We start from the raw sequence: 25,366 nt of genomic DNA on the forward strand, positions 1-25,366 counted from the left end.
CCTGGCCTTTTCCTCCCAGGAAGTCGGTGTCCTGGGCCCAGAGAAGGAGCGGCCGCCGCAGCCATGGGAATATGTATGTACCTGGGAACATCCCCTCAATCCCTCCACTCGGGAGCTCGGCTCCTGGCTCTTCCCTGTCTGCAGAGCCCAGTGCTGTTTGCTCCGGCTCAGAGGTTCTGGCAAGACTGGGGCGGGTCTGGGGGACCGCGTGCTGACCGTTTCCCTAGTGACAGAGCCGGTCACAGCTGTGTCCTCGAGGCCGCGACGCCCATGAGGACATCAAGGCCACAGAGGCAACGGCTCCCAGATGGACATCATTCCTCTCTCGACTTTGCACGTGACAGGCAGAGATGGAAAGAAAGGCCTGATTTGTGTGCGGCCATCCTCCTGTGCTAAAATCCTTGACCTATCTAGAAGACAGGGAAAGAAGGACCAGTAATTGTCGAGAGCTTTCCTGTATGTTATCTGACAAGTCGCCTGAAAACTTTTAAAGGGTCTGAAGGAACCCAAAGAAAGGCTACTACACCGACAACTTTACTGGTAACACCTTTTTAATAGGTCAAAGTAACTGTACAGTTCATTATATTCTTCCTGAGAATAATTTATATCCCCCGACAAACTAAAGGGAGGGTGTACTCTTCAAAATCACTTAACAGAATGAATGGTGTAACTGGACATCAAAAGAAAACCAACTCTCTCTGCTTTGCTTACTCGCCTCCTGGGAAGACAGACACAAGGAAGGGTTAGTCAGCTCTAGTGGCTGCAAGATAGTCAACATGGCTTTCGTCTTTCTTTATAAATTATATAAAAATGGAAAACAGGGATGGTTCCAGAACTTCTTCTCAATGCAGTTTGGAGGTGCTCTGGTGCAAAGCATTTCTGCTTCCAAGAGAAATAACATTGCTACAAAAAACTGGCACATTATTCTGGTGAAAAAAGACAAAAGTTTTTAGTGTGGTCTACAGCTAGCTTCCAACCGAATCTTCACATATCCAACGGGAAAGTAAAAGGCGGGAAAGACAGAAGGGTGGCTGTTGTTCTGTTTGTTTCTGAAATGACCCAAGTCTTCAAAATATAGCTCTGATGTTCTCTTAGAGTGCCGTTTGCATATTGCGACGGAAGGGCGTCCTCACAGCAGAAACTCCGGTCTGGCTGGCCACTCTGCACACGCAGAAGAGTTCTCAGCCCCTCGGGTTTCCCGGAATTCTCCGCCCGGTCTCCTCTGCCTGTGCGCAGCTGAGCTGGCTCAGGCCCCGCACTGGGCCGTTTCCACGGAAACACACCCTCATGGGACGGTCATCTGTTCTTGGTGATTCTTGAAAGCTTCTCACGAACAATTTTCATTCTCAGAAAAATGCCACATTTTGGATCCTGGACTTTTCCGAACACCATGATTAAAGAAAAACAAAACCAAACAACGAACTCAAATCAAATGCGGTTAAATTTGTCCGAGAGAGGTTCTGAACCGGCCGTCAGTCACAGCCCCGGGCACGGGGGGAGCCCCTCGCTGCTGGCGGGGCGCCGGGGCGCGTCCTCCCCGAGGCCCGGGGGGCCCCTCAGCGCGGCCTCGCGTGTCCGAGTGCCCTCAGTCTGGCCTGGTCGATGACGTCGAGTAAGTTCTTGGCGTCCACGGCCAGGGCGTGGGCAGCGGTCAGCATCTGCTTCTTGTGGTCCTGCTGTAGGCTGGTCATGGCGCACCGCTGGGCCAGCTTCATCTTGTTGATGAGCTCGCCCAGGTCGGAGTTCAACAGCTTCTGGGCCATCTCGATCTGGAAGCACAAGAGAGGCGTCAGGACGGGCACGTTCCGCGCTCCGCTCAGGCAACCCTTATGCACCTGCCTTGGGCGCCTCCGGAGAAGAAACGCTCTTCCCCGTAAACAAACCTGCCCGAGGTAGACGGGGTAAGATCAGCGTTTCCTCTAGGAAACCGGCCGACAGAGTATGCATGCGCCCGTGTGCACCAGCAGCCTCTTTCCACCAAAGCCCTCAGCGACCACGAATCTCAGTGACTGGCAGGACTCTGGCTTCTTAAAGGAATCACAGGTTCTGACGGAACCTCGGAGGCCCCCAGCCTGGCGCCGAGACACAAGGAGACGCGCTGAGGTTGCCCAGCTGCCTGGCTTCCGGTTCCAGACAGAAACCTGGGTCTGGACTCGCAGTCTAGTGCTCTTCCTACAAGACCAACCATGGCTCAGGACCTGCCTCTGCTGTGCGAGAAGGACACCCCGGTCCCACCGCGGCCCTCCCAAACTGATGAGAGGCTGGAGCGGGGGCAGCAGTGGCGGAAGAAGCCGCCTCGGGGATCGGGATGCTCTGCTCGGGTGTCTCTCCCTCCCCGTCTGCTTATTCAGCCGGTGACGATTTACTGCTCGGTCCTTTACTGATTACTGCGCACACCCGTACGAGGCACTTGGTGGTGTGGATTAAGGAAGGAAACGGACACACTTGTGTGCAGTCTGGTGCGGAGAAGCCTGCGCACAACTACCTCCAATACGCTGGGATGAATCCACAACGGAAAGACACAATCCATTCGTTCTGGGAGGGTCAGGAGACTTCACAGAGGAGAATGACCGTAGAAGGAGGCTGGCTCCCTCACAAGCCGTGACAAATTATCTCCATCCCGCTGGGACAATGGGAGGCCTAGGAGATTTTTAGCGAGGGGAATGCCATTGTCCGGAGAGGAATTCTGGCAACAGGGCCCTGGTGGCCGTGTGGGAGTGGGAGGGAGGGGCGGGAGAGCCACAGGCAGAGGAGGCAGCTCAGAGGCTGTTGTGGGAACTGAGGGGAGGGGGGCGGCGGAAGGGAGGACGGACAGGCCCAGCCTGCGGCGTGATGCCGACAGGTGAGCGGCTGCTTGTGTGTGTGGGGGGGGGGGGGGGGGGGGGAGAAGGGGGTTCCCGGAGGCAGGGGTGGCAAGAGCATGGTGGCCCCAGCAACTGGGAGCAAAACCAGGAGCAGAATGTCCTGCTGAAGGCAGACATCCAACAGCTCAGGCAGAGGTCCCACTGGAGGCATCAGATACTTGCATCCATGTAAGGGGCAGAGAGCCGCCAAGGAGAAAAAGCGTTCTGTAAGACAGGGGTGTGCGGCACCTTTGGGGACGGCCATGCTCGGGGCAGCCAAGAAGAGGAACCATTGCAGGATGTGGGCCCGAGACACGTGAGGGAGGGTGGCTCTGAAGCCCGCGGGGGCCTCGCAGACGAGCCAGGATGGGGGCTCGGGGGGCACGGTCGCCGGTGGCCCCAGGCAGCTGCAGGGAAGGAATGGGGACAATCTGGCCCAGGAGGACCAGCCGCTCTCTCAGGAAGCACGAGGGGACAGAGGGACCGAGGAAGGCGGAAGCAAGATCAAATAAAGCTTCTCTCCTTCTTTTAAAAAGCAATAATCAACCAAAAATGTGTATGCGAGAGCAAGTGGTGCAGAAGCCTCAGGGCAGACGGAGAGGCAATTTCAGGCTTTATCGGCCGAAGTAAAAAGTTAGAAATGGCTCTGGCAAAACACTCATGTCAGGATACCACTTTCTGGCCTCTGGCACTGGAACTTTCCCCCTTTTGGCAAAACTCTCGCTCGTTGTGGAACAGACCGATTCAAGTCCCAACGAGGTAGACGAGCCTGCTAGCGCCCAACCGGCTAGGAATACACAGGTACACCGCTCAGGCGACCTGAGGCCCTTTGCGAGGGAAGCATGGATACGGGCTGTGCCAGTTCAAGACGGGCGTCACCTGGACACCAGGACCCTCGGACACAATGTCCCGAGAAGAACTCGACCTCGATCTCATCAGGAGGGAACGTCAGTCTTCGCACAAAACCCCTCAACTCCTCTCTGGGAATAAACACTCTCCAAGGTAACTGGCCTACAGCCTTCCGAGACGCTGACGGCAGAAAGACAGAGTCTGAGGACCTACTCCAGGAGGAAGCGGGCTAACAGACTGTCGCGGGCGTCACGTCAGAGCTCTGCTGGCTGTGGACCAGACGGTGAGGCTCCCGGGTGTGACCACGCACTGGGACAATGCGGGGCGCTGGCGGCCCAGGCTGCTGGAACCCTACAGCGTGTGAGAACCGCCTCCCGACTGGAGATACAGATGGAAACACTGAGGGTCAAACGGTTCACAGGAAGGAGACCGTGTGGTGATAACCAGAGACCGAGGACACAGCTGTGGGACAATGTTAAAAGGCAGCGAGACTAGGTGGAGAATGTTCGGGAATTCTCTGCACTATTCCTACCACTTTTCTTTAAGTTTGACATCATTTCAAATAGAAACTAAGAAAACAAATGAGAACAGAGCCTGCTGGGCTGCAGGGTTAGGGACGGCGGGAAGGTAGGTGCAGGAGCTGGGAGGCGTGGGGACCAGAGTAAGAAGGGGGAGCAAGGCTGGGGCAGCCTCAGACTCTGGGGGACAGAGCCACATGTGCGTGTGGCCCGGGCGGCATCCACCTCAGGAGGAGACCGGGGGCCCCTCTGGAGGACAGCGCACACCCCTGGAGGCCGGCACAGCTGGGTGCTTTATTAAAACAATGCAGCTGTGTCTGCTCACTTGTTAGTCAACACATGATGCACAATGGCCAAAAACGGCAAAAATGAGGATTACTGCCGAGAGACCGGGCTTTAGGTGAATTTTGATTCCTTAAAAAAATTTTAAAACACATGTTTTCACTCAAAAGGCACTTTTCGGTATCACCACTCTACGTGGAAAACCGGCACCGTGTGCAAAGTCTAATTTTTTCAGGAGAATTCAAGGGAGGAGGGTGGGCTGCCTCTCCCGGCTCATTTCCGTTGTCCTCTGGCCTCTCCCCGAGCTGGCGCTGGAGGATGTGGCCCTCACCCAGCCCTGCACCCGTGCTCCCCACCGTCCCCTACGAGCCGCCTGTCTTTTGGGCCCCGCCTCAGCGGCTGTGGAGCAGCAGTGGAGCGGGACGTGACCGAGCCCAGTGGGTGCCGGCCCACGCTGCCTCCACGGTGAACGGCCACGTCCTGGCAGGCAAGCCACAGCCCACGGGCCTCGCTGGTGGAAGATCACGACCTCAGAGCGCGTCCTGCCCGCACTGCCAGCGCAGGAAGGGGGCGCTGTGTCCTACCTCTCGGTGAGTGCTGGCTGGCAGGACTGGAAGGGTCTCGTCCACGGTGGCCAGTAATGTCCGCAGGGCCAGGCCGACTTCCTAGCAGACAAGACCACACCCGTGTCAGAGCACACGCAAGGACTCTCACGCCAGCAGCGCCCCTCCCCTCGGTGACAGGCCTTGTTTCCTTTCTAACACCGCATGAACATTTCCGTATTTCTTTCCCTCAGTACTGAGCCCGATCTGAAGTCATCAGGAATTTCTAACACTCAGATCTCTGAACTCTCAGGATGTGGTCCCTGGCGGGATGATCAGCCAGCCTCGAAGAGGAAGGACATCCTGACGCCCACCAAGGCGTGGGCGAGCCTGTGCAGCGCGGTGCTCAGTGGCATAAGCCCGCCCCGAAAGGGGAGATGGGGCACCAGGCCCCGCCACGTGCACGGGGACGCCACCAGCTTTGCAAGGCGAGGAGAGTCTTGGAGGCCAGCTGTCTAACGGTGTGAACGAACCTAACACCAGTGTAGACCTCGCGGTGGCTGGGACGGCAGATTTTGTGTTTTACGTGTTTTGCCGCAATTTTAAAAGAAGCGTCTTTTCAAGCGCACGTTTTGGAAATCCAGGCTTAGAGCCAAGCTTTACGGCGCTCCTTGCACCGCGGACACCCCTGAGCCTGCCCAGTGCCCTGCTCCGTGGGGGCCTGGCATCGCTTTTCAGAGCCTCTGGCACTCTCTTCCGGGACACCACGCCCTGGAACACAGCTTGGAAAGGCTGGGCTAGGCTAGCGGCAGGACGTTTTCATTTCTGTCTGACCCTCGTTAGAAAAGGCTCAGAGAGCAGCCACACTTCAGAGAGCTGAAGGAAACCGCACGGCCAGAGCCCTCGATGTCCCTCTCCACGACGGCCCCTTCGCCGGACAGCGTCTGAAGGACAACCGGGCTCCCGCGTGCGCGAGCTGGTGCTCCCACGGCAGAGCCGCGTGTCCCGAAGGCGCGCACAGCGCTGGCCCGCGTGCTTTCACGCTTCACGCTACAGGCTGGTCCGTACGTGTGAGCAGCAACTACTACGGGACCGACGGTTCATCCTGACTCAGCACGGTCGCTGTGCGGGACCCTCACACACGGCTCCCGAAGCGCCAGGTCTGACTCCGAGGGTCCCCGCGCCTTCCGCGGGAGTGGGCACGCAAGTGGGGTTTACCTTCACCATGGGAACGTACTCCTCCGGGGGGGCTGGCTGGATCTTGCTGGACATTTCGATGACAGCCTTCACCAGGCCCGTCACATTCTCGTACACCCTGTCGTTGGACCGGTCCAGGTTGGCAGTGGGCGGGGGGCTGATTTCCTGGGGCTGAAGCTGCAACACAGAAGCTGCCGTCACCTCGCCAGCCCCCACTAGGTGGCAGCACATCCCTGCAGCTGGGCGGGGGCGGGGGAGGGGGGGCGGTCTTTAAAAGAGATCAAAGCAGATCACACCGAGTTTTTGGGTCTGACCAGGCTACGGCTCACTCGGAGGATGACAGGAAAGTAATCCATCCACGTGACAAGGGTCCGAGGCAATAATTTTTTTATGACTTTGAACTCAGTTAAAGGGAAGGAGACGGCATCACACACATTATACTAAAAGCCCCAGATTCTTCCAGAGAAGTGATTCAAGGCCCCTCCACAACCATTCGCCAAGAAAGAATTCACGTATTTGGCATCTCTCTGAGGATTTCAGAGGAAGCTGGTCGAGCGTTCTACGGCAGGGGGCTCCTGCAGGAAGGAAGAACTAGGGCTCAGCGTGGCTGTCTCCACCCCCCTAACTTCGGAAACGTGCGTGTTCCCTGCACGACTGTTAGGAGCCGGCAGGTGCAAGTCTGTGAAGCGACACCACATGCTGGCGGGTGTTGCCGCCGGGAGCCCAGCGCTGCCCTCGAGGGTGGTGGGGCCTCGGCTCCTCACCTGGCCGCGTGGTGACGGTGACATAAAGGGGCTCACGTGCAGGCGCCCACCCCAGGGCCCGGGCACAGAGACACCACGAATGGGACCCAGGATAAGCCGGACTCCGACCGAAGGCGGGCGAGCGCAGGGTCTGCGGAAAGTCCCCAGCGGCATTTAATGGCCCAAGTCGGCAAGAGCAGGCACAGAACGGCAGCCTGTGTGTTTAAGGAGCCTGAACCGCAGCAGGTGACAGCAGCTGTTTGCCGCTGGGTCTGCAGCTGGCGCTCAGTCCACACCTCTAGGGGCCACTCTGCCCCCTCGGGCTGACTCTGTCCGAGGAGCCTGGGACCTGGCTGTTCCGAGTTTGGGATTCTCTCTCTCTGCCCCTCCCTGCCTTGGGCTCTCTCTCTCTCAAAAAATAAATAAGTTTTGGGACATGGGACAGACGTGGACAGGAATAGTCAGTCACTGCAAAGATGCTCATGCCCCAGTCTCTGGCAGGTAAAAGGCTGTTTTTGGCGAGGAGCCCGGCAAAAGTGCGCCCCCCCCCCCACCCCCCCAGGCTTCCTGATCTCTGCTACAGTCACATGCGGAGCGCTAGGTGTGAAGGAGTGGGACAGACACACAGACATGATGTGCTTACCCTCCATGGCTATTGTTGAACGGGAGGTGAGGAAAAGTTAGAGAAATTTATCAGAGAAAGGGAAAAAAGAAAAACAGTATTAATAAAGGCAGCAGACAAAACCCCCACAAAAACACACGAGCAGAACCGGAAGGAGCGAGTCTGCAGCCTGCCTGCGGCCCTCGCTGCCGGTTGTCCAAGCACAGCAGCGGGCCGGCCAGGTGCCCGCACACTCAGTCACGAGGCCCGCCACACACCAGGCCGGTCTGCACGGAGTGAGTGAGAAAAACACGCAAAGCCTGAGAGGGACAATCTGGCAGCCGTGCGAGAAGCAAAGCACTAGGGACTTCAGAGAGAAAGGCACCGGAATATGCTCGCTGTCACCGAGAACCGCCCGCCGGGCTTCTGGGCCATCGGGAGAGGCTGTCAACCTCGCTCCCCAAGTCCGGCCCCCGGCGCCCTCGAAAACAGGCTCTGTCGTCAGCCCTAGCACCAGAATAAAGACCCCTGGCTTGGGGCTGCGTGTAGAGACATCAGAAGCTTATTTTAAAAACCAAAACGGGTGCCTGGGTGGCTCAGTGTGTTAGGTGTCCGACTTCAGTTCAGGTCATGATCTCAGTTTGTGAGTTCGAGCCCTGCACTGGGCTCTGTGCTGACAGCTCAGAGCCTGGAGGCGGCTTCGGATTCTGTGTCTCCTCTCTCTGCCCACTGTCCCCTCCATCCTGCTTGCCCTCTCTCTCTCTCTCTCTCTCTCTCTCAAAAAAAAAAAAAGATTAAAAGTAAATAAAAAAAATTTTAAAGAAAACAAAACAAACCCTTCTTTTAGCCGATTCTTACGGTTTAAGGCTCCCTTATTTGAAAGTCACAACTTTGCTTTAATGCTTTTTCTTCTACAGCTTACACCAAGGCTATCCTATTGTAACTTAAAAGATCAACCTAACTGGGGAAAGGTAGCTATCTTGCTTCTTCCTTAGAATCATCTAGAACAAGTGTACCCTTTGGTATAAGAGTTAGGCAGAATCTTAAACTTCCAGGTACAACCCTCCACAGCGTTTCCCCTGCATTAGAAAGAGGGAGGTTGTTCCTAACTGCATCACTTCAAAGACGACATCTCGTCTCTTACTTCCTGTGCCAAGTCATGTGCAGCCCTGTGACGTAGGCCATGCCCGGACCACACCAACATAAAGGCACAGTTTCCTGAAGAGCAGCCACAGGCAGGGCTCCGTCAGGAAGAACCGCCACCATTCTGGACTCTCGGAGGCAAAGGCTGCTTTATGCTAACCCATCCAGAGCTTCTGTTCTGTATTTGCCCTTCGCACAAGGCGGGTCACAGAAGCACGGTCTCAGCGCTTCCAGGGACCATGCGCAGTGACATTCCCGAAGCAACAGCTTCGTTTGGACAGGCGTCTGTTCCTGGGTTCCTATTTTCTGGAGCCTGACAACTTGGAGACCCTTGGCGGGTACTTAGGATAAAGTGCCACCCTGTAGAGACATCAACAGTTCCGATGGCTCAGGTGGGAGCTTAAAGCCTCAGAGAAGCCAGAATCAAAACAAAGCCACCAAAGAGACACTGATGTCTGGCTAAATGTTATCTGGATGAACTACATCTAAAGAGGAGTGTTTTTGTGTTAAAACGGTGTTGCTCTTTGAGGCTGGATTCAGTAACCCCCACCAAACAGGTGGATAAGGAAGATAATACTTCATACTCTTTATTTAAAAAATCTTTGCTTAATACATTGTAAGTGAGCATACTATTTCCGTGAAGATTTCCACCTGCTTGGTATATCAGAATACCCTGTGGGGTACTGGCGCTGGAAGAGTCGTGGGAGGTGCCCCCAGCACCAGCTGGGGAAACCGCAGATGCCAAGCCCCTGGGCCCCGAACCAGGAGCAGCACTGACCGCCAGGGGCGCCCTGGGCCCAGCGGTACCTGTGCTGCGTCCCGCAGAGGGGAGGCTGGTCTGGCTGGGTTCACTCCCCGGGCCCTGCCCTGTGTCTGCAGGTGGCATCTTCTCTGCCTACAGCTACCTCCTGACCCCAATATGGCAACATACCTGTTCTCTCTGGAAATCAGCACGTTGGCTAAAGGCTGGCTCGGCTGGGGAGCCTGTAACCTTGAACACACCCTTTAACCTCTGTGAAGCTTGCGGTCTCGTGTGAAAAGTGGAAACAATAATCAGAGCACTGATCCTGAGGGAGGCTGGCATGAGGGCAGGTCCCGGCACAGCGTGCATGCAGATAGGGCACCCGGTGATGCTGGGTATTGGTGAGACAGCGTCTTTCGACAGAGAACACAGTTCCCGACGCTAAGATGCCACCCTCTGCAGGAGGCACTTTTGTATGTTCCTCTAGGGAAAGCAAAGTTGCCAGTTGGGCCAGCACATCACCTGACCACAGAGGTATTAAAACGTGAAAACAAGGTGTGGCAGACTTGGGAAACAGGATACATTTTGAGAGGAAGACCCTCTCATGGAATGGCAGAGAACCCTTGCCTTTGCTTCTCTGGGAGAGGACGGCTGCTGGCGGGAGACCTGGGGCCCGACGCTGCGGGGCTGGCTGGAGCCAGGGTGGGGGGTTCGGGAACCCCGACGGCCCCAGTCCCAGCCGGCAGGGCAGGTGGCGCGTGAGGGCGCCTGAGCCGCACGCTGCCTTGCCTGGGGCTGGGTCCACGCAGCACACGCGCTTTTACACGTGTGGCCCCGCCTCCATCTGGAAAACGGTGGCAGTTTTCCACCACTTGGAGACAGAGGGGCCTGCGGAAGGTCTCCCCCAGAGGCATCCTGGTTTAATTACTTTTTAAAACCAGAAACCATCCTGGCGCTTTATTCCAAAGAACCACTCTGCCTGATCAGAGGGAAACTACCTAGGAAGCTGAGCTCTGCCTGAGGCCCTAGAATCTACCACGTGAGAGAAAAACAGAAAAGACAAGCTCCCGTCAAGCTTGTTCCCGCCTCCTGGACGGGTTCAGAGCCACACCAGACGGACGCCTGGGGCCCACGGCGGTGCCACTCTGCTCGTCCCGTCCTCGGCACTGACTCTGCTTCGTGTCACAGGTCACCGACCCGGAGCGAGAGGCTCGGACGCTCACCTTGACGCCCTCGTTGTAACTGTCCCCGGGGCTGCTGAGGCTGGCGAGGCTGCCCAGGTGACCGGGGGCTCCAGGCCGCGGCGGTTTCTTTGGCGGAGCTGCGGGATCTGGGAAAGGGAAGGTGTCCCCGTAAGTGACGTACAGTAACACACGGCCCAGACAGACACTGAACACGGGTTCGTGCTTCTGTCACACACACTAATCTTGGAGGGCACCCCGTGGAGGCGTTTCTGACGCATCGGCGGGAAGGTCTGTTTTCCGATATGCTAGGCAGGGGCTGAGTTTGGTAAACATCATACTTGCTTTGGAACACAGAGGAAAAAGGGTCACAAAGTCATGAGTACTCCAAAGCTAAGAAACGATATCCAGGTAAAACCCACTCCCCTCCACATTATAAAAACTTGACAGATGTCACGTCTTCACTTACCTGGTTTACCCACAGGCTGATAGATGTGTTGGTTTCCCGTCTGTGGGAAGAGAAAAGGTCGGTCACTGTGCCAGTGGGCACCATGGGGCGATGGCCTTCCCTCCCCTTCCTCCCCTTGAATATCTGTGCTAAGCGCTGGGCTCTGAGACCAGCGAGACGGGGGTGGGGTGGGGGGCTGCCTTCAAGGCCTAGGTGGGTGGGGATCAGGAAAAAGCAAAGCTGCCAGCAGGGTGTGGGATACACAGGAGCGTGGACGGGAGCGGTCACAGACAACTTAAAATTTCCTTCAGAAAAACTACGTCTCCGGATGCCTCCAGTCCCCACCTTTCAGAAGCACAGATCCAGGCCTCCCCAGCGTCGGGTCCGTTGCTCAGGAAGCCCCCTCCCTCCCTCCCTCCCTCCCGCCGGTCCTCCTCACAAGCAGGGGTGCGATCAGGAACAGTGATAGTGGGAGGACACTGTGGCGCTGGGGTGTCACTGTCACCCAGGGCCTGATGCTACAGAGCCATCGGGTCCCCACCGGGCTCCCGGCCCAGACGAGAAGCCAAAGCACAACCGAAGTCCCGCCCAGGGACACCATCAAAGACTGTTCCGCTCAAGGCCAGGCCTGCTGTGCACTGTCACACCTGCGGTCCCCCGGACACAACCTACCACGGGACGAAATGAAAACGGTCTTTTTACGCCTACACTCTACCTCTGGAGACAGAGACTTACCTTGCTCAATTTAAGATAGTAAACTAGTTGCCAAATACACATGTTTTAAGGTGCTTCACTCTGTAACGTGAAGGGATCTACCTCTTTAAGATACAAAGACTAGCAAGCGGGGCACACAATTAAAACTGGCCTCCCAGAACCACACGCACTTGCACACCCCTGGTCTGACACACTCACACACCTGTGTGGTGTGAAGAATGAGGGCTCCCTGACAGCCCGTTCAGTGTAGCACTGTGCAGCTAACCTATTGATTTTTAAATGTGTATTTATTTTGAGAGAGAGCAGGCACAAGTGGGGGAGGGGCGGGGGGGGCCCTAAACAGGCGCCTTGCTGTCAGCGCAGAGCCCGGTGCAGGGGCTCGAACTCACGAACCGTGAGAGCATGACCTGAGCTGAAGCTGTGTCAGATGCTCAAACGACTGAGCCACCCAGGCACCTCTAACCTATCATTTACTTGACAGTTACTGAACGGCTCTGCTCCAGGCACAAAACGAGCCCCCCCCCCCCGTGAAGCAGACAGTGTAAATGTAACCCAGGGAGCAAGACAGTAACAGCAGGTGCACATGACAGCACACTGCCAAGCCCGGTGGAAAAGGGAGAGGAGGACGGGGGCGGGAAGGACACCGCAGGTTTCAGCAGGAAGATCGGGCCTTCTGAGAATGTGACCTGTGAGCACAGACTTGGGGTGGGGGAAGCCGTGAAGAACTCTGGGAGGGGCGTGGCCCAGAGACAGGGGATCCCCCGGCAGGGGCAAACAGCACGTGAAACGAGGCAGCCAAGGGAGCCAGAGGATGAGTGATGGCGGAAAAATGCAGGAAACGTGGCCAAAACTCTAAAAGTGGACACAGCCTGTGAGTTGTGTTGTGTTTCCCGATCCAGGCAGTAAAATACACATACTTAAAAAGAGTTAAGACACAGAATTTTCTGGTTGATACTCAGGTAGCAAGGAAAGTCCAATTAACTAGAAAATTCTATTCTAAGAACATTCTGGGTTAATTCAACAAATCTATGTACAATGCACTGTGCTAGGCAATCCCGCAGGTTGGCTCTGGGAGGGGAGGCTCAGCAAAGTCTCTGCCTTTGCAAGTCCTATGGACGAGCCCGTGGCCAGGCTGTGCTCTGGCTGTGCCGTGTATCCAGCCACGGGCCCTGGGTCTCAGAGGAGTCATTCAACTGTCTGGGGCTTTGCGTTTCCGGTTTGTTAACTGAGGCTGGTAACATTTACCTAACACAGAGTTGTCACAAAAGGAACATGCTGCCAGCCTGTGTATTATTTTGAAAAGCCAAACGCTTTCTACTTTCTATGCACACTGCTGGGGTCGATTTCCACTGGCCAGTTATCAGTGTTGGTTCACTGTCTCATTCCTCCTTACAATCTCAGTCTTCCAGCCGAAGAGTTCTCCCGGAAGCCGTGGTGCATTTTCCAAAGTCTTAGGTTGGAGCGTTTCAAGAGGTGGGCCAAACCAGACTGTCGTCTCCAGCGAAGGGCTGACGGGAGACGGAACACCGCCATGGTCGCGGGGTGTTCTCAGCACCCCCGCGGGAAGCGACCACGACCTGACCTGCACCGCTTGAAGTGAGCCGTCATGTTGGCAAGTGCGCAGTCTGGCATCTGGCACCGCGACAGGTGACCGTGGCCTGGTTTTCTAGGAGCCTCGGTTTACTCCTCTGTGGGGTGCATGGCACCAGTCCTGACTACAGGAGAGCTGAGGCCTCAGGGAGGGGGCCTGAGGACGGCACTCGGCACGGCTCCTTCTCATCGGTACTAAGCCCCCGGGCCCAGCAAATGCTCCGGGACCGCCAGTGGACCCGTCCCACACCGTCCATTCCACAGGGTGTTTCTGGAGAACCCTTCTAAGATCCAGGCGCAGCTCCCTCCCTTATGTGCCCACTCCACGCACCGTCTGGGGGCCTGCTATGTGCCCCGTGCTGGAACACACACAGTTCCCTTTTCTAGCAAAATTTCCTATTAGTGGTGTTCTCAATAGCCGCTCCCTTGAAAGGGGTTGACGTGCGTGCTGATCCTCAGCCTTACCACCTTCAGACAGACCGCCTGTCACTCGTTAAGCTTTCCCCTCTACGGAAGGAGACCTGTGTGCCGAGTAACCGGTCGTGTGACTTGCTGCTCGTGAATCAGCAACGTCCAATATTCTGCCCACAGAGCCCGCTGTACCAGCACATTCTGACGGGAAAGGCCCAATCTTCCCACGCTGGTGACTGAGCGCATCCTGTAGGGGCCAAGTGTCAGGGGCAGCTGGATCTCACGGTACAGGTTGGAGAAGCCTCATTAGGGTGCATATCCATAGGTCTGTCACCCGGCAGGCACAGGTTTCTCTGTTGTACTGGGAACTTCTTTGACTGTTTAAAGAAATCTGCTTTTATTTTGCTCAGACACCTGCTGATGGAAATAAAACCGTGTGACCTGTTCTCCCTAAAAGATCAGGGGAATATTTCCAGCAGGCTTTAAGTACATTTGGGGTAATCATAAACCAGCTCTTTAAAGAGAATTTAGGCATTGCCCCTCAAAGCACACACAAGAAAACAGCCTTGCTGTGGAAACTAGAACCATGCACCAAGAGGGCAGAACTAGCGAACGACAGCTCATGTGCAGCGACAGCATGCATATCTCCCGAGTTTTCCTGGCGAAAACCCAGCAGCTGCTTACCGGGCCCTGAAGACTCCCGTCCTCCCTGTCGATGCTGCCTCGAGAGAGCCGCACGTCGGGTTTCTATGGCAAAGGAAACAAAATCGGACAGTTTCATCCTTGCTTTGAAAATCACGGACGTATTCTGTATTAAGTCCCTTTCTCTTATGACACGTTGTCGTCTGAATGAGAAGAGTCGAAAGTTCCCCAGTTTCAGGAAAATCCTCAAACCCGGTGATGACAAACCCAGGTCCGTTGCCCCGGCAAAGCCCCTCTCTCCACATGCGCACAGCACACAGGAGTGTGCAGGAGCCCCGCGCAGCACGGTGAAGTCCGCAATTCCCCTCTCTTCCCAGCAGCAGAGTTTTCTTCCCGGCAGAGAGAACTCCAGCCCAGAGTGGAAAAGAACAAGAACCCCTTCCTGCGTCCTGGCAGAGCAAGGTTTACGTGTACCTGGCTGTACCCCCAAAGCAGCAAACAGTCCAGTCACACGTCACTCCCCTTCCCCCACCCAACGCATACATGATACAGAAACCAAATGGATTAATCTGGATTTAGTATACGTAAGAGTATGCAAATCTCGTGAATCCCACACTAAACAGAGTAGGTTTCGTGCCATCCTGGCCGAGCTCGGCAGAAGGTTTGTTCCCCACGAAGACCAGTCTGTGCAGTGGCCTCTACCCTGCCTCCGTCTGTCTGCGCGCTCTGGCCACATACCCCTTCTCGGGGTCGTCGCCTTTGGCTTCCCCCGACAGGACTGCTCAGTTCTTGGTTTACAGATACCCTCTATTTGGCAGGGATCGTGCGGCAATGACTTCCCTCATTCGAAAGAGAACGTCTCGATGTGTCATTTGTGTGTCTGTACACCCTGCACCTGCAAGGACCCAGCACCGAGGACACAACCCATAAGCACTTGTGGGGTGTGGGGCGAGGAAGAAATGAGCTCTGTCTCTCCCTTCTTATAAACCTATGTTTACAAAAATGAACCATGCCATAAAATGTTGTAGCCTCTGTACGACGTTATATAGTGGAAACTGGTAAAAACCACGTTAAAAGGCTGCACAGCATCCCCCAGCATGAAGGCAGTCATAAACACGTGACAGTGAGGCACACGGGCTCTGGCATCTGGTTCCCTGGGTTCGGATCAGGCTCCAACCCTTTTGAGCTGTGTGGCCTGGACCTCAATTTCTTCAGCTCCAAAATGGGGCAGTAATAGTACCCACTGCCCAGGCATGATGGGAGGACTAATTCAATTACTACTGGCAAAGCATTAAGTCAGTAGCACAAAAGTGTCAAGTAAGATGAAGAGTTCTGTTATGTGGTGGGGCAATCTTCAAATTTCAATGGTATAAACAGTTGTTGATAAACACCTCTGTATACAAACATTGGACGAAATCCCTGATTATTTCCCTGGACAGATTTCAAAAAAAAAAAACTACTGAGTCAGAGGGTTTAAACATTTGAACGGTCCTGGGTATCAGTTGCCCAAGTGCCGGGCGGTCTGGATGTCCCTCGCCAGCAGGCACACTGTGCCCTGCCACTAATGACCGCCATTTAAAACGGAGCCAATTCAATCAACAGAATACTGTATCAATCTGCCCTCCTGTCCTAAACATTAGAAATCCCTGCCTCTTCTCACTGGATGCCAGGCTCCGTGAAGGACAGAGGCCACGGCTTCTGTGTGCTTCCCGTGGGGTCTCCAGGACTTGGTAGAAGGCAGGACACATAGATGGGGAAATGAAGCATCCACACAACTGCCCTGTGAACAGTGTCCACGCCCCTGGGACAAAGCATTTAGCCTCCCGAGACCCACTCCTTGGCTGGAAAAGCAGTAGACTAATACCCACCTCCCATGGTGAATACAAGGATTACATACGTGCTTGGAACAGTAACGGGCACCATTAGACATTCAGGAAATACCTGCTGCAGGAAAGCTCCACTGAAAATGCAAGGTAGAAAGAAGCTTGTACAGACAAGGAACCTGAAGCTTAGAAGGCAGAATTATAGGCGTACCTCAGAGATACTGCAGGTTTGTTCCAGATCGCCGCAACAAAGCAAAAATCACAATAAAGTGAGTCAAATGAATTTTTGGTTCCCTAGTGGCTATAAAAGTTACGTTTATACTATACTGTAACGCATGCAATAAATAGCGTTATGTTTAAAACGCTTGAATTAAAAACTATTCTATTGCTGGGGCACCTGAGCGGCTCAGTTAGTTAAGCGCTGACTCTTGGTTTCGGCACAGGTCATCAACTCACGGTTTGTGGGTTCGAGCCCCATGACGGGCTCTGCACTGACAGCGCGGAGCCTGCTTGGGATTCTGTGCCCCTCCCCCACTCGCTATCAGATACACTTTAAAAAAAGTACTTTATTGCTAAAACATGCTAACCACATCTACTGACGCTTCCTTTCACGAACGATTTCTCTGGAGCAGGTGACGCTGTCTGACAGCATTTTACCCACAGAACTTCCTTCCCAAGTGGGGACTGTCCTCCAAGCCCTGCCACTGCCTTACCAACCAGGGTTCTGGAATATTCTAAATCCTCTGTTGTCCTTCCGACAATCTCCACGGCATCCTCGCCAGGAGGAGCTTCCGTCCCCAGAAAGCACGTTCTGTGCTCCTCCCCGAGCAGCACCTCCTCGCCCGTCAGCTTTATCCTGAGATGACAGCAGTTCGGTCCCGTCTTCAGGCTCCGCTCCTGATCCCGGCCCTCTGGTCCCCACCGCCTCCGCGGGGCCGTCCTCTGCGGCCGTCCTGAGCCCCTCAAAGTCCTCCACGAGGGTCGGAGCCACTTCTTCCAAACTGCTGTCGGTGTTAACGTTTCAGCCTCTTCCCACAAAATCACAGGGGTCCTTCGTGGCATCTAGAACAGTGACTGCTTTCCAGAAGGTTGTCAACTTTGCGCGGATCCATCCGAGGACTCCCTGTCTATGGAAGCTATATCCTTTTTTTTTTAAATTAAATGTTTTTTTTAAACAACATACGTATTTATTTTTTGGGACAGCGCAAGCGGGGGAGGGTCAGAGCGAGGGGGACAGAGGATCTGCGGCAGGCTCTGTGCTGGCAGATGTGGGGAGCCGACATGGGGCTTGAAATCACCAACCGCGAGGTCACGACCCAAGCCAAAGTCGGACACGCAACTGACTGAGCCCCCCAGGTGCCCCGAAGCTGTATCCTTACAAAATGTATTTCCTAAGTAAGAAGACTCGCAAGTCAAAAGTTAACTCCTGATTCGTGGGCCGCAGAACGGATGCTGTGCTAGCAGCACGAACACCACACAAATCTCCGCGTCCATCCCTCGCGGGGCTCTGGGGTGACCAGGCGCCTTGTCAGGAGCAGCAGGACTTTGAAAGGAATCTTTGTTTTCTGTTTGGTGGGCTTCAAATACCCAGTCAAGCGTGTCGTGGACAGATGCCCACCAGCCGGGCTCTGTGGTCCCACCGCCGGGCACAGGAGGAGGACACCTAGCACCACTCCTCGGGCCCTCATTCCAGCACGGTCACTGGGCACCGGCTCCCTCTTGAAGTCACCAGCCGCGTCGGCCCCTCCCAAGAGAGCCAGCCCGTGCTCCGGGGCTGTCAAGGCAGGCGCCGACTTCTCTTGGTTGCGGAGGTCCGGGCCGGCGTCTCCCTCCAGGACCGGGCCGTCTCATCCACACCGAAAACCTGCTGCTTAGTGCAGCCGCCTTCGCTGACTATCTGAGCTCGATCTTCTGGAAAACTGGCTGCTTCGTCCCGCACTTGTAGGTTGTGGAGACGGCTTTTTTCCTGAACCCTCCGGAACCAGCCTCTGCTGGCTTACAGCTCTCCTCCCTCGGCTCCCTCGCCTCCCCCAGCCGTCGTGGAACGGACGAGAGGGAGGGCCCTGCTCCGGGCCACGCCTTGGCTTAAGACAACGTCGTGTCTGATCTGATCTCCCATCCGACCACCCGGCTTTCTCCGCATCGGCAACGGGGCTGTTTTCCTTCCTTATCATCCGCGTGTTCACGGGAGAAGCACCTGTACTTTCCTTCAAGAGTGGCTCCTTTGCGCTCACAACTGGGTGAACGCTTTGGTGCAAGAGGCCTCACTTTCAGCCTGTCTCGGGCTTTGACGCCTTCTCACTGAGCTTAATCACTTCCAGCTTTTGATTTAAAGTGAAACACATGTGACCTTTTCCCCCACGGGGACACCCAGCGGCCACTCACTGCAGGGATATTAACCGGCCTGATGTGAGTGTCGTGTCTCAGGGAACAGGGCTGCTCGAGGACGGTGTGGTCCGTGGGGCCCCAGAACGATTACAGTCGTAACTTCAAAGATACTGATGGCAGGTCACCGCCACAGAAGTCTGAACTGCCGTGAGAATTACCAAAACGTGACCCAGACACGAAGTGAGCTAATGCTGCCGGGAAAATGGCACCAACTGACTTGCTGGACGCGGGGTCGCGTGTTCGCCTTCCATACGTGAAGAAGATGCGACAGGATGACGAACGCCCCGAGCTGCCTGAAGCAACACGAGGTGCGTGCAATCAGGCGACAAATACGTGGTTTGTTTTAACCGGAGCAAATGTATCTTTTAAAAAGTTGACTTATTTAGGTCATCTCTGTACCCAGCCTGGGCCTCGAACCCACGACCCCAAGACCAAGAGCCGCATGCTCTTCCGGCTGAGCCCACCAGGAGCCCCTGACTGTAGGAAACATTTACTTTTTTACTTAAACAAAAGCAACTTCTGTTTCTTGTGTGCTTGCACAGTTAGGTGCTGTGTCCCATGTGTTACGTGGGCATTTGGATCTCCAAACGAACCACATGAAACGACTTATTCCTGACGCACAGGAATCCCCTCACATTACACTTTCCCCAACACAGCGTTTCAGTTTCAGCCGAGAAAACCTAGCTCTATAACGCGCACTTGTGTCCACGAACAGAGGTATGTAAGCTTCTCCACGCAGCCAACAGCCTGTCTCAGAGGCGGGTGCCAGCATGGGGGACTTGAGAGAGCCAACACCGGCCGTCAGAGAGAAGCGGCCGTTCGTGCCTCTGCTCCTGGGAGAGGTGCGTGCAGAACATTCTAGATTTGAAGACGGTAATACAAAAAGAAGAAATTTATATTTGAAATCTTACAGAAATAGGTCACACACATAAACCATGTTTGGGGCTGGTTATCTGGTTATTTTCCCCATCAGGTATGCCTTCTCTCTCTCTTTAGGTATAACTTATATACACATTATACACAAGCCCAGTGCGTTTTTACAAACGTGTGCCCCCACCTAACCCAGTACCCAGATCAAGACACTGTGGACACCCAGCAGGCTCCAGTTGAGGCCGGCCTCCGCCTCGCAGAGGGGACCGATCTTCTGACCCGCAGCCAGAGAACTCACGTTCTGCACAGTGCCTCCCCTGTGTCGGGGTCATGAACGTGATCTCTGTGAGACCCGTCCCTGTGGGCGTGACGAGGGGTCTCGCCCACTGCGACCCTTGTGCAGCGTCCCACTGTGTGACCCCATCTGTTCTGCAGGAAGGGGCAGGTGGGTTACTTCCCGTTGCTGGTACCAAAAAGGACACTGGTGTGAACATTCTGTCCCCTATGGCCCCGGGCGCTGTGTCCTCACAGGCAGCAGGTGAGGGCTGAAGGCACGGTTTTAGGCTCTGGGGACGCAGCAACCACCAGCCACACCGCGGTCTCTTCTTTCGTGTGCTGTCACTGCACTGTCATCACCTCTGGAATGCAGCCAATACAAGAACACAGGAGGGGTGTGGCCTGGCCCAGCAGAAAAGGGCCATAGGGGGTCTCGCGGCGTGTCCTTGCCCCCCCCACCCCGAACCCCCGCTTGGCGCTCCTCATGCGTAGACTGCCTGGGTCTGTATGAGGGGGACAAACAGCTCAGACATTCATTTCCTTTTTCGGAAGACAAAGTCGGCTTTATAGAGACAGGCCATTCTCGCTTTAAAATTAAACTCCTATCTTTAGCGCGGCACCGCATTAGAGGAGTACTGTGCCCGCTGTAAGGAATTCGAGACGGTGACACAGTCAGCCTGTCTTTAAGCCATGCCCAGTAGGAAAGAAAGCCCTCTGAGCAGGCTGACGAGGCTGTGGGCTCTCTCCGGCCAGCCTGTGAGGGCTCCTGCAGGCAAAGGGGCACCCCGGGAGGTCGCAGGCTGGATGGGGAGAGGGCCCACTGCCAGGAGCGAGTGCCTTAGGTCAGGGCTGGGCGGCCAGGGGCAAGCGGGATAAGGTGACGGAGCCCTGACCCCCCTGGAGTATGCAAGGAAAGGCAGCAGCCGTATTTAACGGCAGTGACCGCCCTCAATGGTGTCAGTCCTAAGAACGGAAGATTCCAGTCGACACCTGTTGATTCTCATCTATTAGAAAACGTTTGGGCGAGATTACTGGCAAAGCAACTTGGGAGTCAATCTTTCAAACAAGAATACAGCTCCTTACCCAGGGGCACAAGCTGGCCCCACAGAAGGGAGTAGGGGTGCTGTGCCTCGCATGGCCCAAGGACCTGTGAGGGTTGGGGATTTGTCACCAGGTCACGATGAGACAGAAACAGAAGGCAAGTATCTTTAAAAAATTCCAGAGCAATCTAAAATAGTAATTTTTAGGTCTGTGGGGGCTCATATAAACAAACTTGGCTCATGTTCTGCATATTAAAAGAACCTGTTTTGTCTTTTCTAGTACTTGTTTTTATTTTATTTTACAAGGGTATCAGGCCTACAACGGTTTAGGAAAAAGCCCCCAAACAGACCCTCCGTCCCTGACCACTGGAGAAGCCTGCAGTGGGCTGCCTCCTGCCCAGGGCCCCACATTCTGAGAGGAACACGCGGGCCTTGTTAGCCATCTGCTAAAAATAGTCCACTTGTGGGCGCTCTGCCAACAGCAAAAAGGAATCAAGGCTTTATTTGTAACAACAAGCAAAGCCAATAAAAGCACGTTCCACTCCCAGGTGACGGCTGCAGTGCTCCTTTGCAGAACCCCCACAAGTGGCTCAAATCTCCCACTCGACCTATTCTCTTAGTGTTGGGTCAGGAGAGGCCAGAAGGTGTTCTGGGACCGTCCTCGGGAGCCTGGTGTGGGCTGAGGGATACGGTCTGGGATTTCAGAGGCTCTCAGCTGCCACGGAGCACGCCCTGAGTGAGAGTGAGAAGCCCTTTGAGGAATTCACGTGTACCCCCTGCTCCTCCCACTGGATACGTGCTACATGTTTAGTCTTCAAGCCAGCCCTGGGAGAACAGTATTACCCACACTTGATAGAGCATATTATACTTATTGTACAGATAAATGAATTAAAGCAGAGAGGGTGAACAATTTATATAGAGTCATAATAACCAGGATTTTTAATTCTCATGTGGCTGACTCCAGGGTCTAGATTCTTTCTAGTATTGCCTTCTTGAAAAGGACAGTCAAGGACAGGAAAGACCATTTTCAGTTCTAATGTGCAGCGTGCTCTGTTTTCCCGCCACTGCCCGTGCCCCTGGCCCCGGGGTCCCGCTAGCCTGCCATGGCCTAAGGGCCCTGCGCTGTCTGTCCCCCTCACCCGCTGCGCTCTGGCCACCGCGGTGGTCTTTCTGTGCTCAGACATACTTGGCCCCTCCCGCCTCGCCTCGGGACCTTGCACTTGGTACGCTCTCTCCCTGGAATGTTCTTCCCATGTGTCCCCACGCTGGCCCTCCCCTCCTGTGCCGTCCTCTCTGTCACAGCGGCTGAGTGAGGAGGCTGGACCTTGAGGACAAGACGAATGCAGGGACAGCTCACAGTCTGACGGACCAGTCAGTCATCCTGGGCAGTCATCCTGTGGTAGCCACTGGCTGATTTTAAGTGTGAGAATGAGAGGGTCAGATTTTAGAAATACGGCTGTGGCTGAGGCAGGGAACGGGGACGCTGACATTTATGTCACCCCCATCTCCTTGCTTACGTGTCTCCGCCCGCTACTCCCGTTGGAAGAGGCCCCAGTCCTGGCCACGCGCTTCCCCTCACCCCTACCACCTACAATGCCCACCTGACAAACACCCCAATCAAAGATGGGGTAGGGAATATCCAACTCACCTGTGATACCAGCACTGCTTGGACCCCGTAGCCAACAGTGACAACAATAAGACATTCTCACTCATGGACGGCAATACTAAATCCTACCAGAACACTAACGAAGGATGCCAGATACTGCAAGAATGGTCAGTTATGGCTCGGGGCACCTGGGGGGCTCAGTCGGTTAAGCGTCTGACACTCGACTGCCGCTCAGGTCACGATCTCATGGTTTGTGAGTTCGAGCCCCCTGTTGGGCTTTGCACCGACAGCATGGAGCCTGCCTGGTTTTCTCTCCCTCTGCCCCTCCCCGCTCATGCTCTCTGTCTCAAAATAAATAAATAAACTTAGAAAAGAAGAATGATCAGTTATGCCTTAAGTAGGGATTTAACTCTGGAATACAGGGCTAGCTCAAACCCAAGCAAAATGTCCCACATTGTGCATCACGTTACACTCCTTACAAGTTTTTAGAAAAATAATGTATTTAAAATACAGAGCCAACAGTATACTTAATAGAAAAACTATTATAGACAACATCTTTAAGAATAAAAACAGGCAGGGACCTAGTTAATATAAAAATTGGCAAGGGATGCCTCAAAAGAAATTGACGTATGTAACAAACACTGAAAATGGAGAAAGAAGATGCTTTCAACAAGTGACGTGTGTCAATTATGCCTCAAAAAATGGGGGAAAAAGAGACAGCTGTGCATGCAGAAAACCCAAGGAAATCAGAGTTCATGTGATCAATACTGGAAAACACAAGGTAAGTATCTAAAAATGAACTGCATATGCACACAGAAAATACAGACCCAACAAATTCGGGGAAAATGAAACACCATTAGAGCAGTGGCAGGAGCTCTGAGTGGATGGGCAGTAAGTCAGTAAGGGACGCGAGACACAAAATTAAGTCATCAAAGCGGCACGGGAGAAATAAAGGGCAGGGGGAACAGGTGGCGGGGAGGCCCCGACTGAGCAGAGACGTCCTAGAACCCAGGCCGTTGGGCAGGCGAGGCGCAGTGAGGACCAGGACCCCGGGGGGCATCTCGTACAGCCTCAGAGATGGGCTCTGAACGGAATCTGGGAGCCATGTGGGGTCTGAGATGTCCGACGCGTGGGTGTGGGTTTCACGGACTCACACACTTAACAGAGCTCGGCCGGCTGCACACTCAAGGTCTGCTCATTGTACGTGCATGGTCTCAATGCCGAGAAAAAGCCCACAACTCACCAGCCGGGTCCTGAGCCTCGTATATAAACACGTGAAACCTCTCAGAAGACTGAGTGGTGAACCCGTTAGCTGCTTCCCACTCCCTGAGCTTTGGTCACATCCAGCGTGGGTGGGGGGCTTCTGAGAACACTCTCCTGACTGGTGTTGTTACACTCATGCTCCTTCCCTCTGCCTGGAAGGGATTTCCTGAGCTTGTCTGCTTTGCAAATTCCAACGGATCTTTCACCTTGGCTCAACACATCCGGGCTCTGGCACTGTCCCTGACCCCTCCAAGCACCCACGGGCTCCTGGTGCTCCCCCGCCGCACCCCAGCAGAGCAGCACGGGCCGGCACTCTGCAACCCTGAGCAAACCTTTGCTCACTCGCGGTCAGTCGTGCATGAGCTGGTGGTATTTACATTCAGCAGCTCTAGTTCGGAGAATCTGTAATAGTGACTTTTTATTTATTTATTTATTTTTATTTATTTTTGAGACAGACAGAGACAGAGCATGAGCAGAGGAGGGGCAGAGAGAAAGGGAGACACAGAATCGGAAACAGGCTCCAGGCTCCGAGCTGTCAGCACAGAGAGCCTGACGCGGGGCTCGAACTCACGGAAAGTGAGATCATGACCTGAGCTGAAGTCGGACGCTCAACCGACTGAGCCACCCAGGAGCCCCAACGGTGACTTTTTAAAATACAAATCAATGCAAGAAAATATTCTGTCTGGGCAAAAGTATAAGATGGGCTAGGGAACGGCCGTTCTTGGAGCCCACTCCATATCCAAACTGGCTCGCTCAGATTTCCGCACTAAACGATCACCACTGTCTGCAGCTTGCCTCTTATCAAGATAGGCTTTAACCTAAATAATTTAGATTTTTGACAGCACGAAACTTCTGTTCAAAAGTAAACGCGTCACCTTACCTATCCATGTTTCCTATAGCTCGCTGTAAACGTACGTACAGAAGAGCGCCCGGCAAGTGTAGTGTTAAAACTCCCCCCAGCACGACGCGCCCTCGCGTGCGCTGAGGCCACACGACAAAGCAGCTGGACCGACCCTGCAGCAGGGTTCTGGACTGAATCCAGGCTCAGCCACACGTTAGCTGGGTGACCTCGGGAAATCCCGTAAAACGGGGTGTCACAGGGAGGGTTCACTTCCTTTATCCTCGGTTCCAAAATCTAACAAGCACTGATTATTTTTTTTTCTTTTGCATTTGAAGCAAGCGAATTTCATGGCACAACGTGACCTGAATGGACGTGAACTCTGTACCTATTGCTGTTAACATGAACATCCGTGTTTTGCTGTTTACCCCTGGGATGCCCCTGGAACACTACATAAACCCACGGCACGTGCACCACACCACATTAGCTTTCTCTGGTGCAACAATACTGGATTCTGAAAAACACAAAACCTTCCAGAATTTCGATTAAAGGATTCCGGACCCCTCTCCTCCTCGGGGGGGGGGGGGGGGGGGGGGCTGGCCAGACTGGACTCCCCACACGAGAAATGCGTTGGGTGGCGGCAGCACATGGGAGTACAACCTGAGGGGCCCGACTGTGCCAACGGTGCGTGCTGAGGAACACTGCCTTCGTCCCGACCGGCAGCGGCGGAGCGTGGAGCGCGCGTGACGTCTCCGGGCCCCCCGAGCTCTCCGAGGCGGCAGGCGTGCTGAGGGCAGCCCCAGTACGTCCTGTGCT

At 54.7% G+C, this 25,366-nt stretch overlaps 1 protein-coding gene across 17 annotated transcripts in view; it reads right to left on the bottom strand.

Annotated features, from left to right (window-relative positions):
* Positions 1 to 533: 533 nt before the first annotated feature.
* PTK2 (protein tyrosine kinase 2) overlaps positions 534 to 25,366 on the bottom strand; it is a 257,636-nt gene continuing 232,803 nt past the window's right edge. For 15 of the 17 annotated variants that reach the window (XM_042924271.1, XM_042924268.1, XM_042924270.1 and 12 more), the window contains 7 exons: positions 14,489 to 14,551; positions 11,111 to 11,150; positions 10,684 to 10,790; positions 7,618 to 7,626; positions 6,253 to 6,408; positions 5,077 to 5,157; positions 534 to 1,769 (listed from right to left, as the gene is read on the bottom strand). In XM_042924271.1, coding sequence (XP_042780205.1) covers positions 1,557 to 1,769; positions 5,077 to 5,157; positions 6,253 to 6,408; positions 7,618 to 7,626; positions 10,684 to 10,790; positions 11,111 to 11,150; positions 14,489 to 14,551 — 669 coding nt within the window. In that variant the 3' untranslated portion in view covers positions 534 to 1,556. The remainder of the gene's footprint in view (positions 1,770 to 5,076; positions 5,158 to 6,252; positions 6,409 to 7,617; positions 7,627 to 10,683; positions 10,791 to 11,110; positions 11,151 to 14,488; positions 14,552 to 25,366) is intronic. The other 2 variants (XM_042924267.1, XM_042924264.1) reach the window with 1 other exon arrangement.

This window comes from Panthera leo, chromosome F2 (genome assembly GCF_018350215.1).
Source record: "Panthera leo isolate Ple1 chromosome F2, P.leo_Ple1_pat1.1, whole genome shotgun sequence".
Taxonomy (NCBI): domain Eukaryota; kingdom Metazoa; phylum Chordata; class Mammalia; order Carnivora; family Felidae; genus Panthera; species Panthera leo.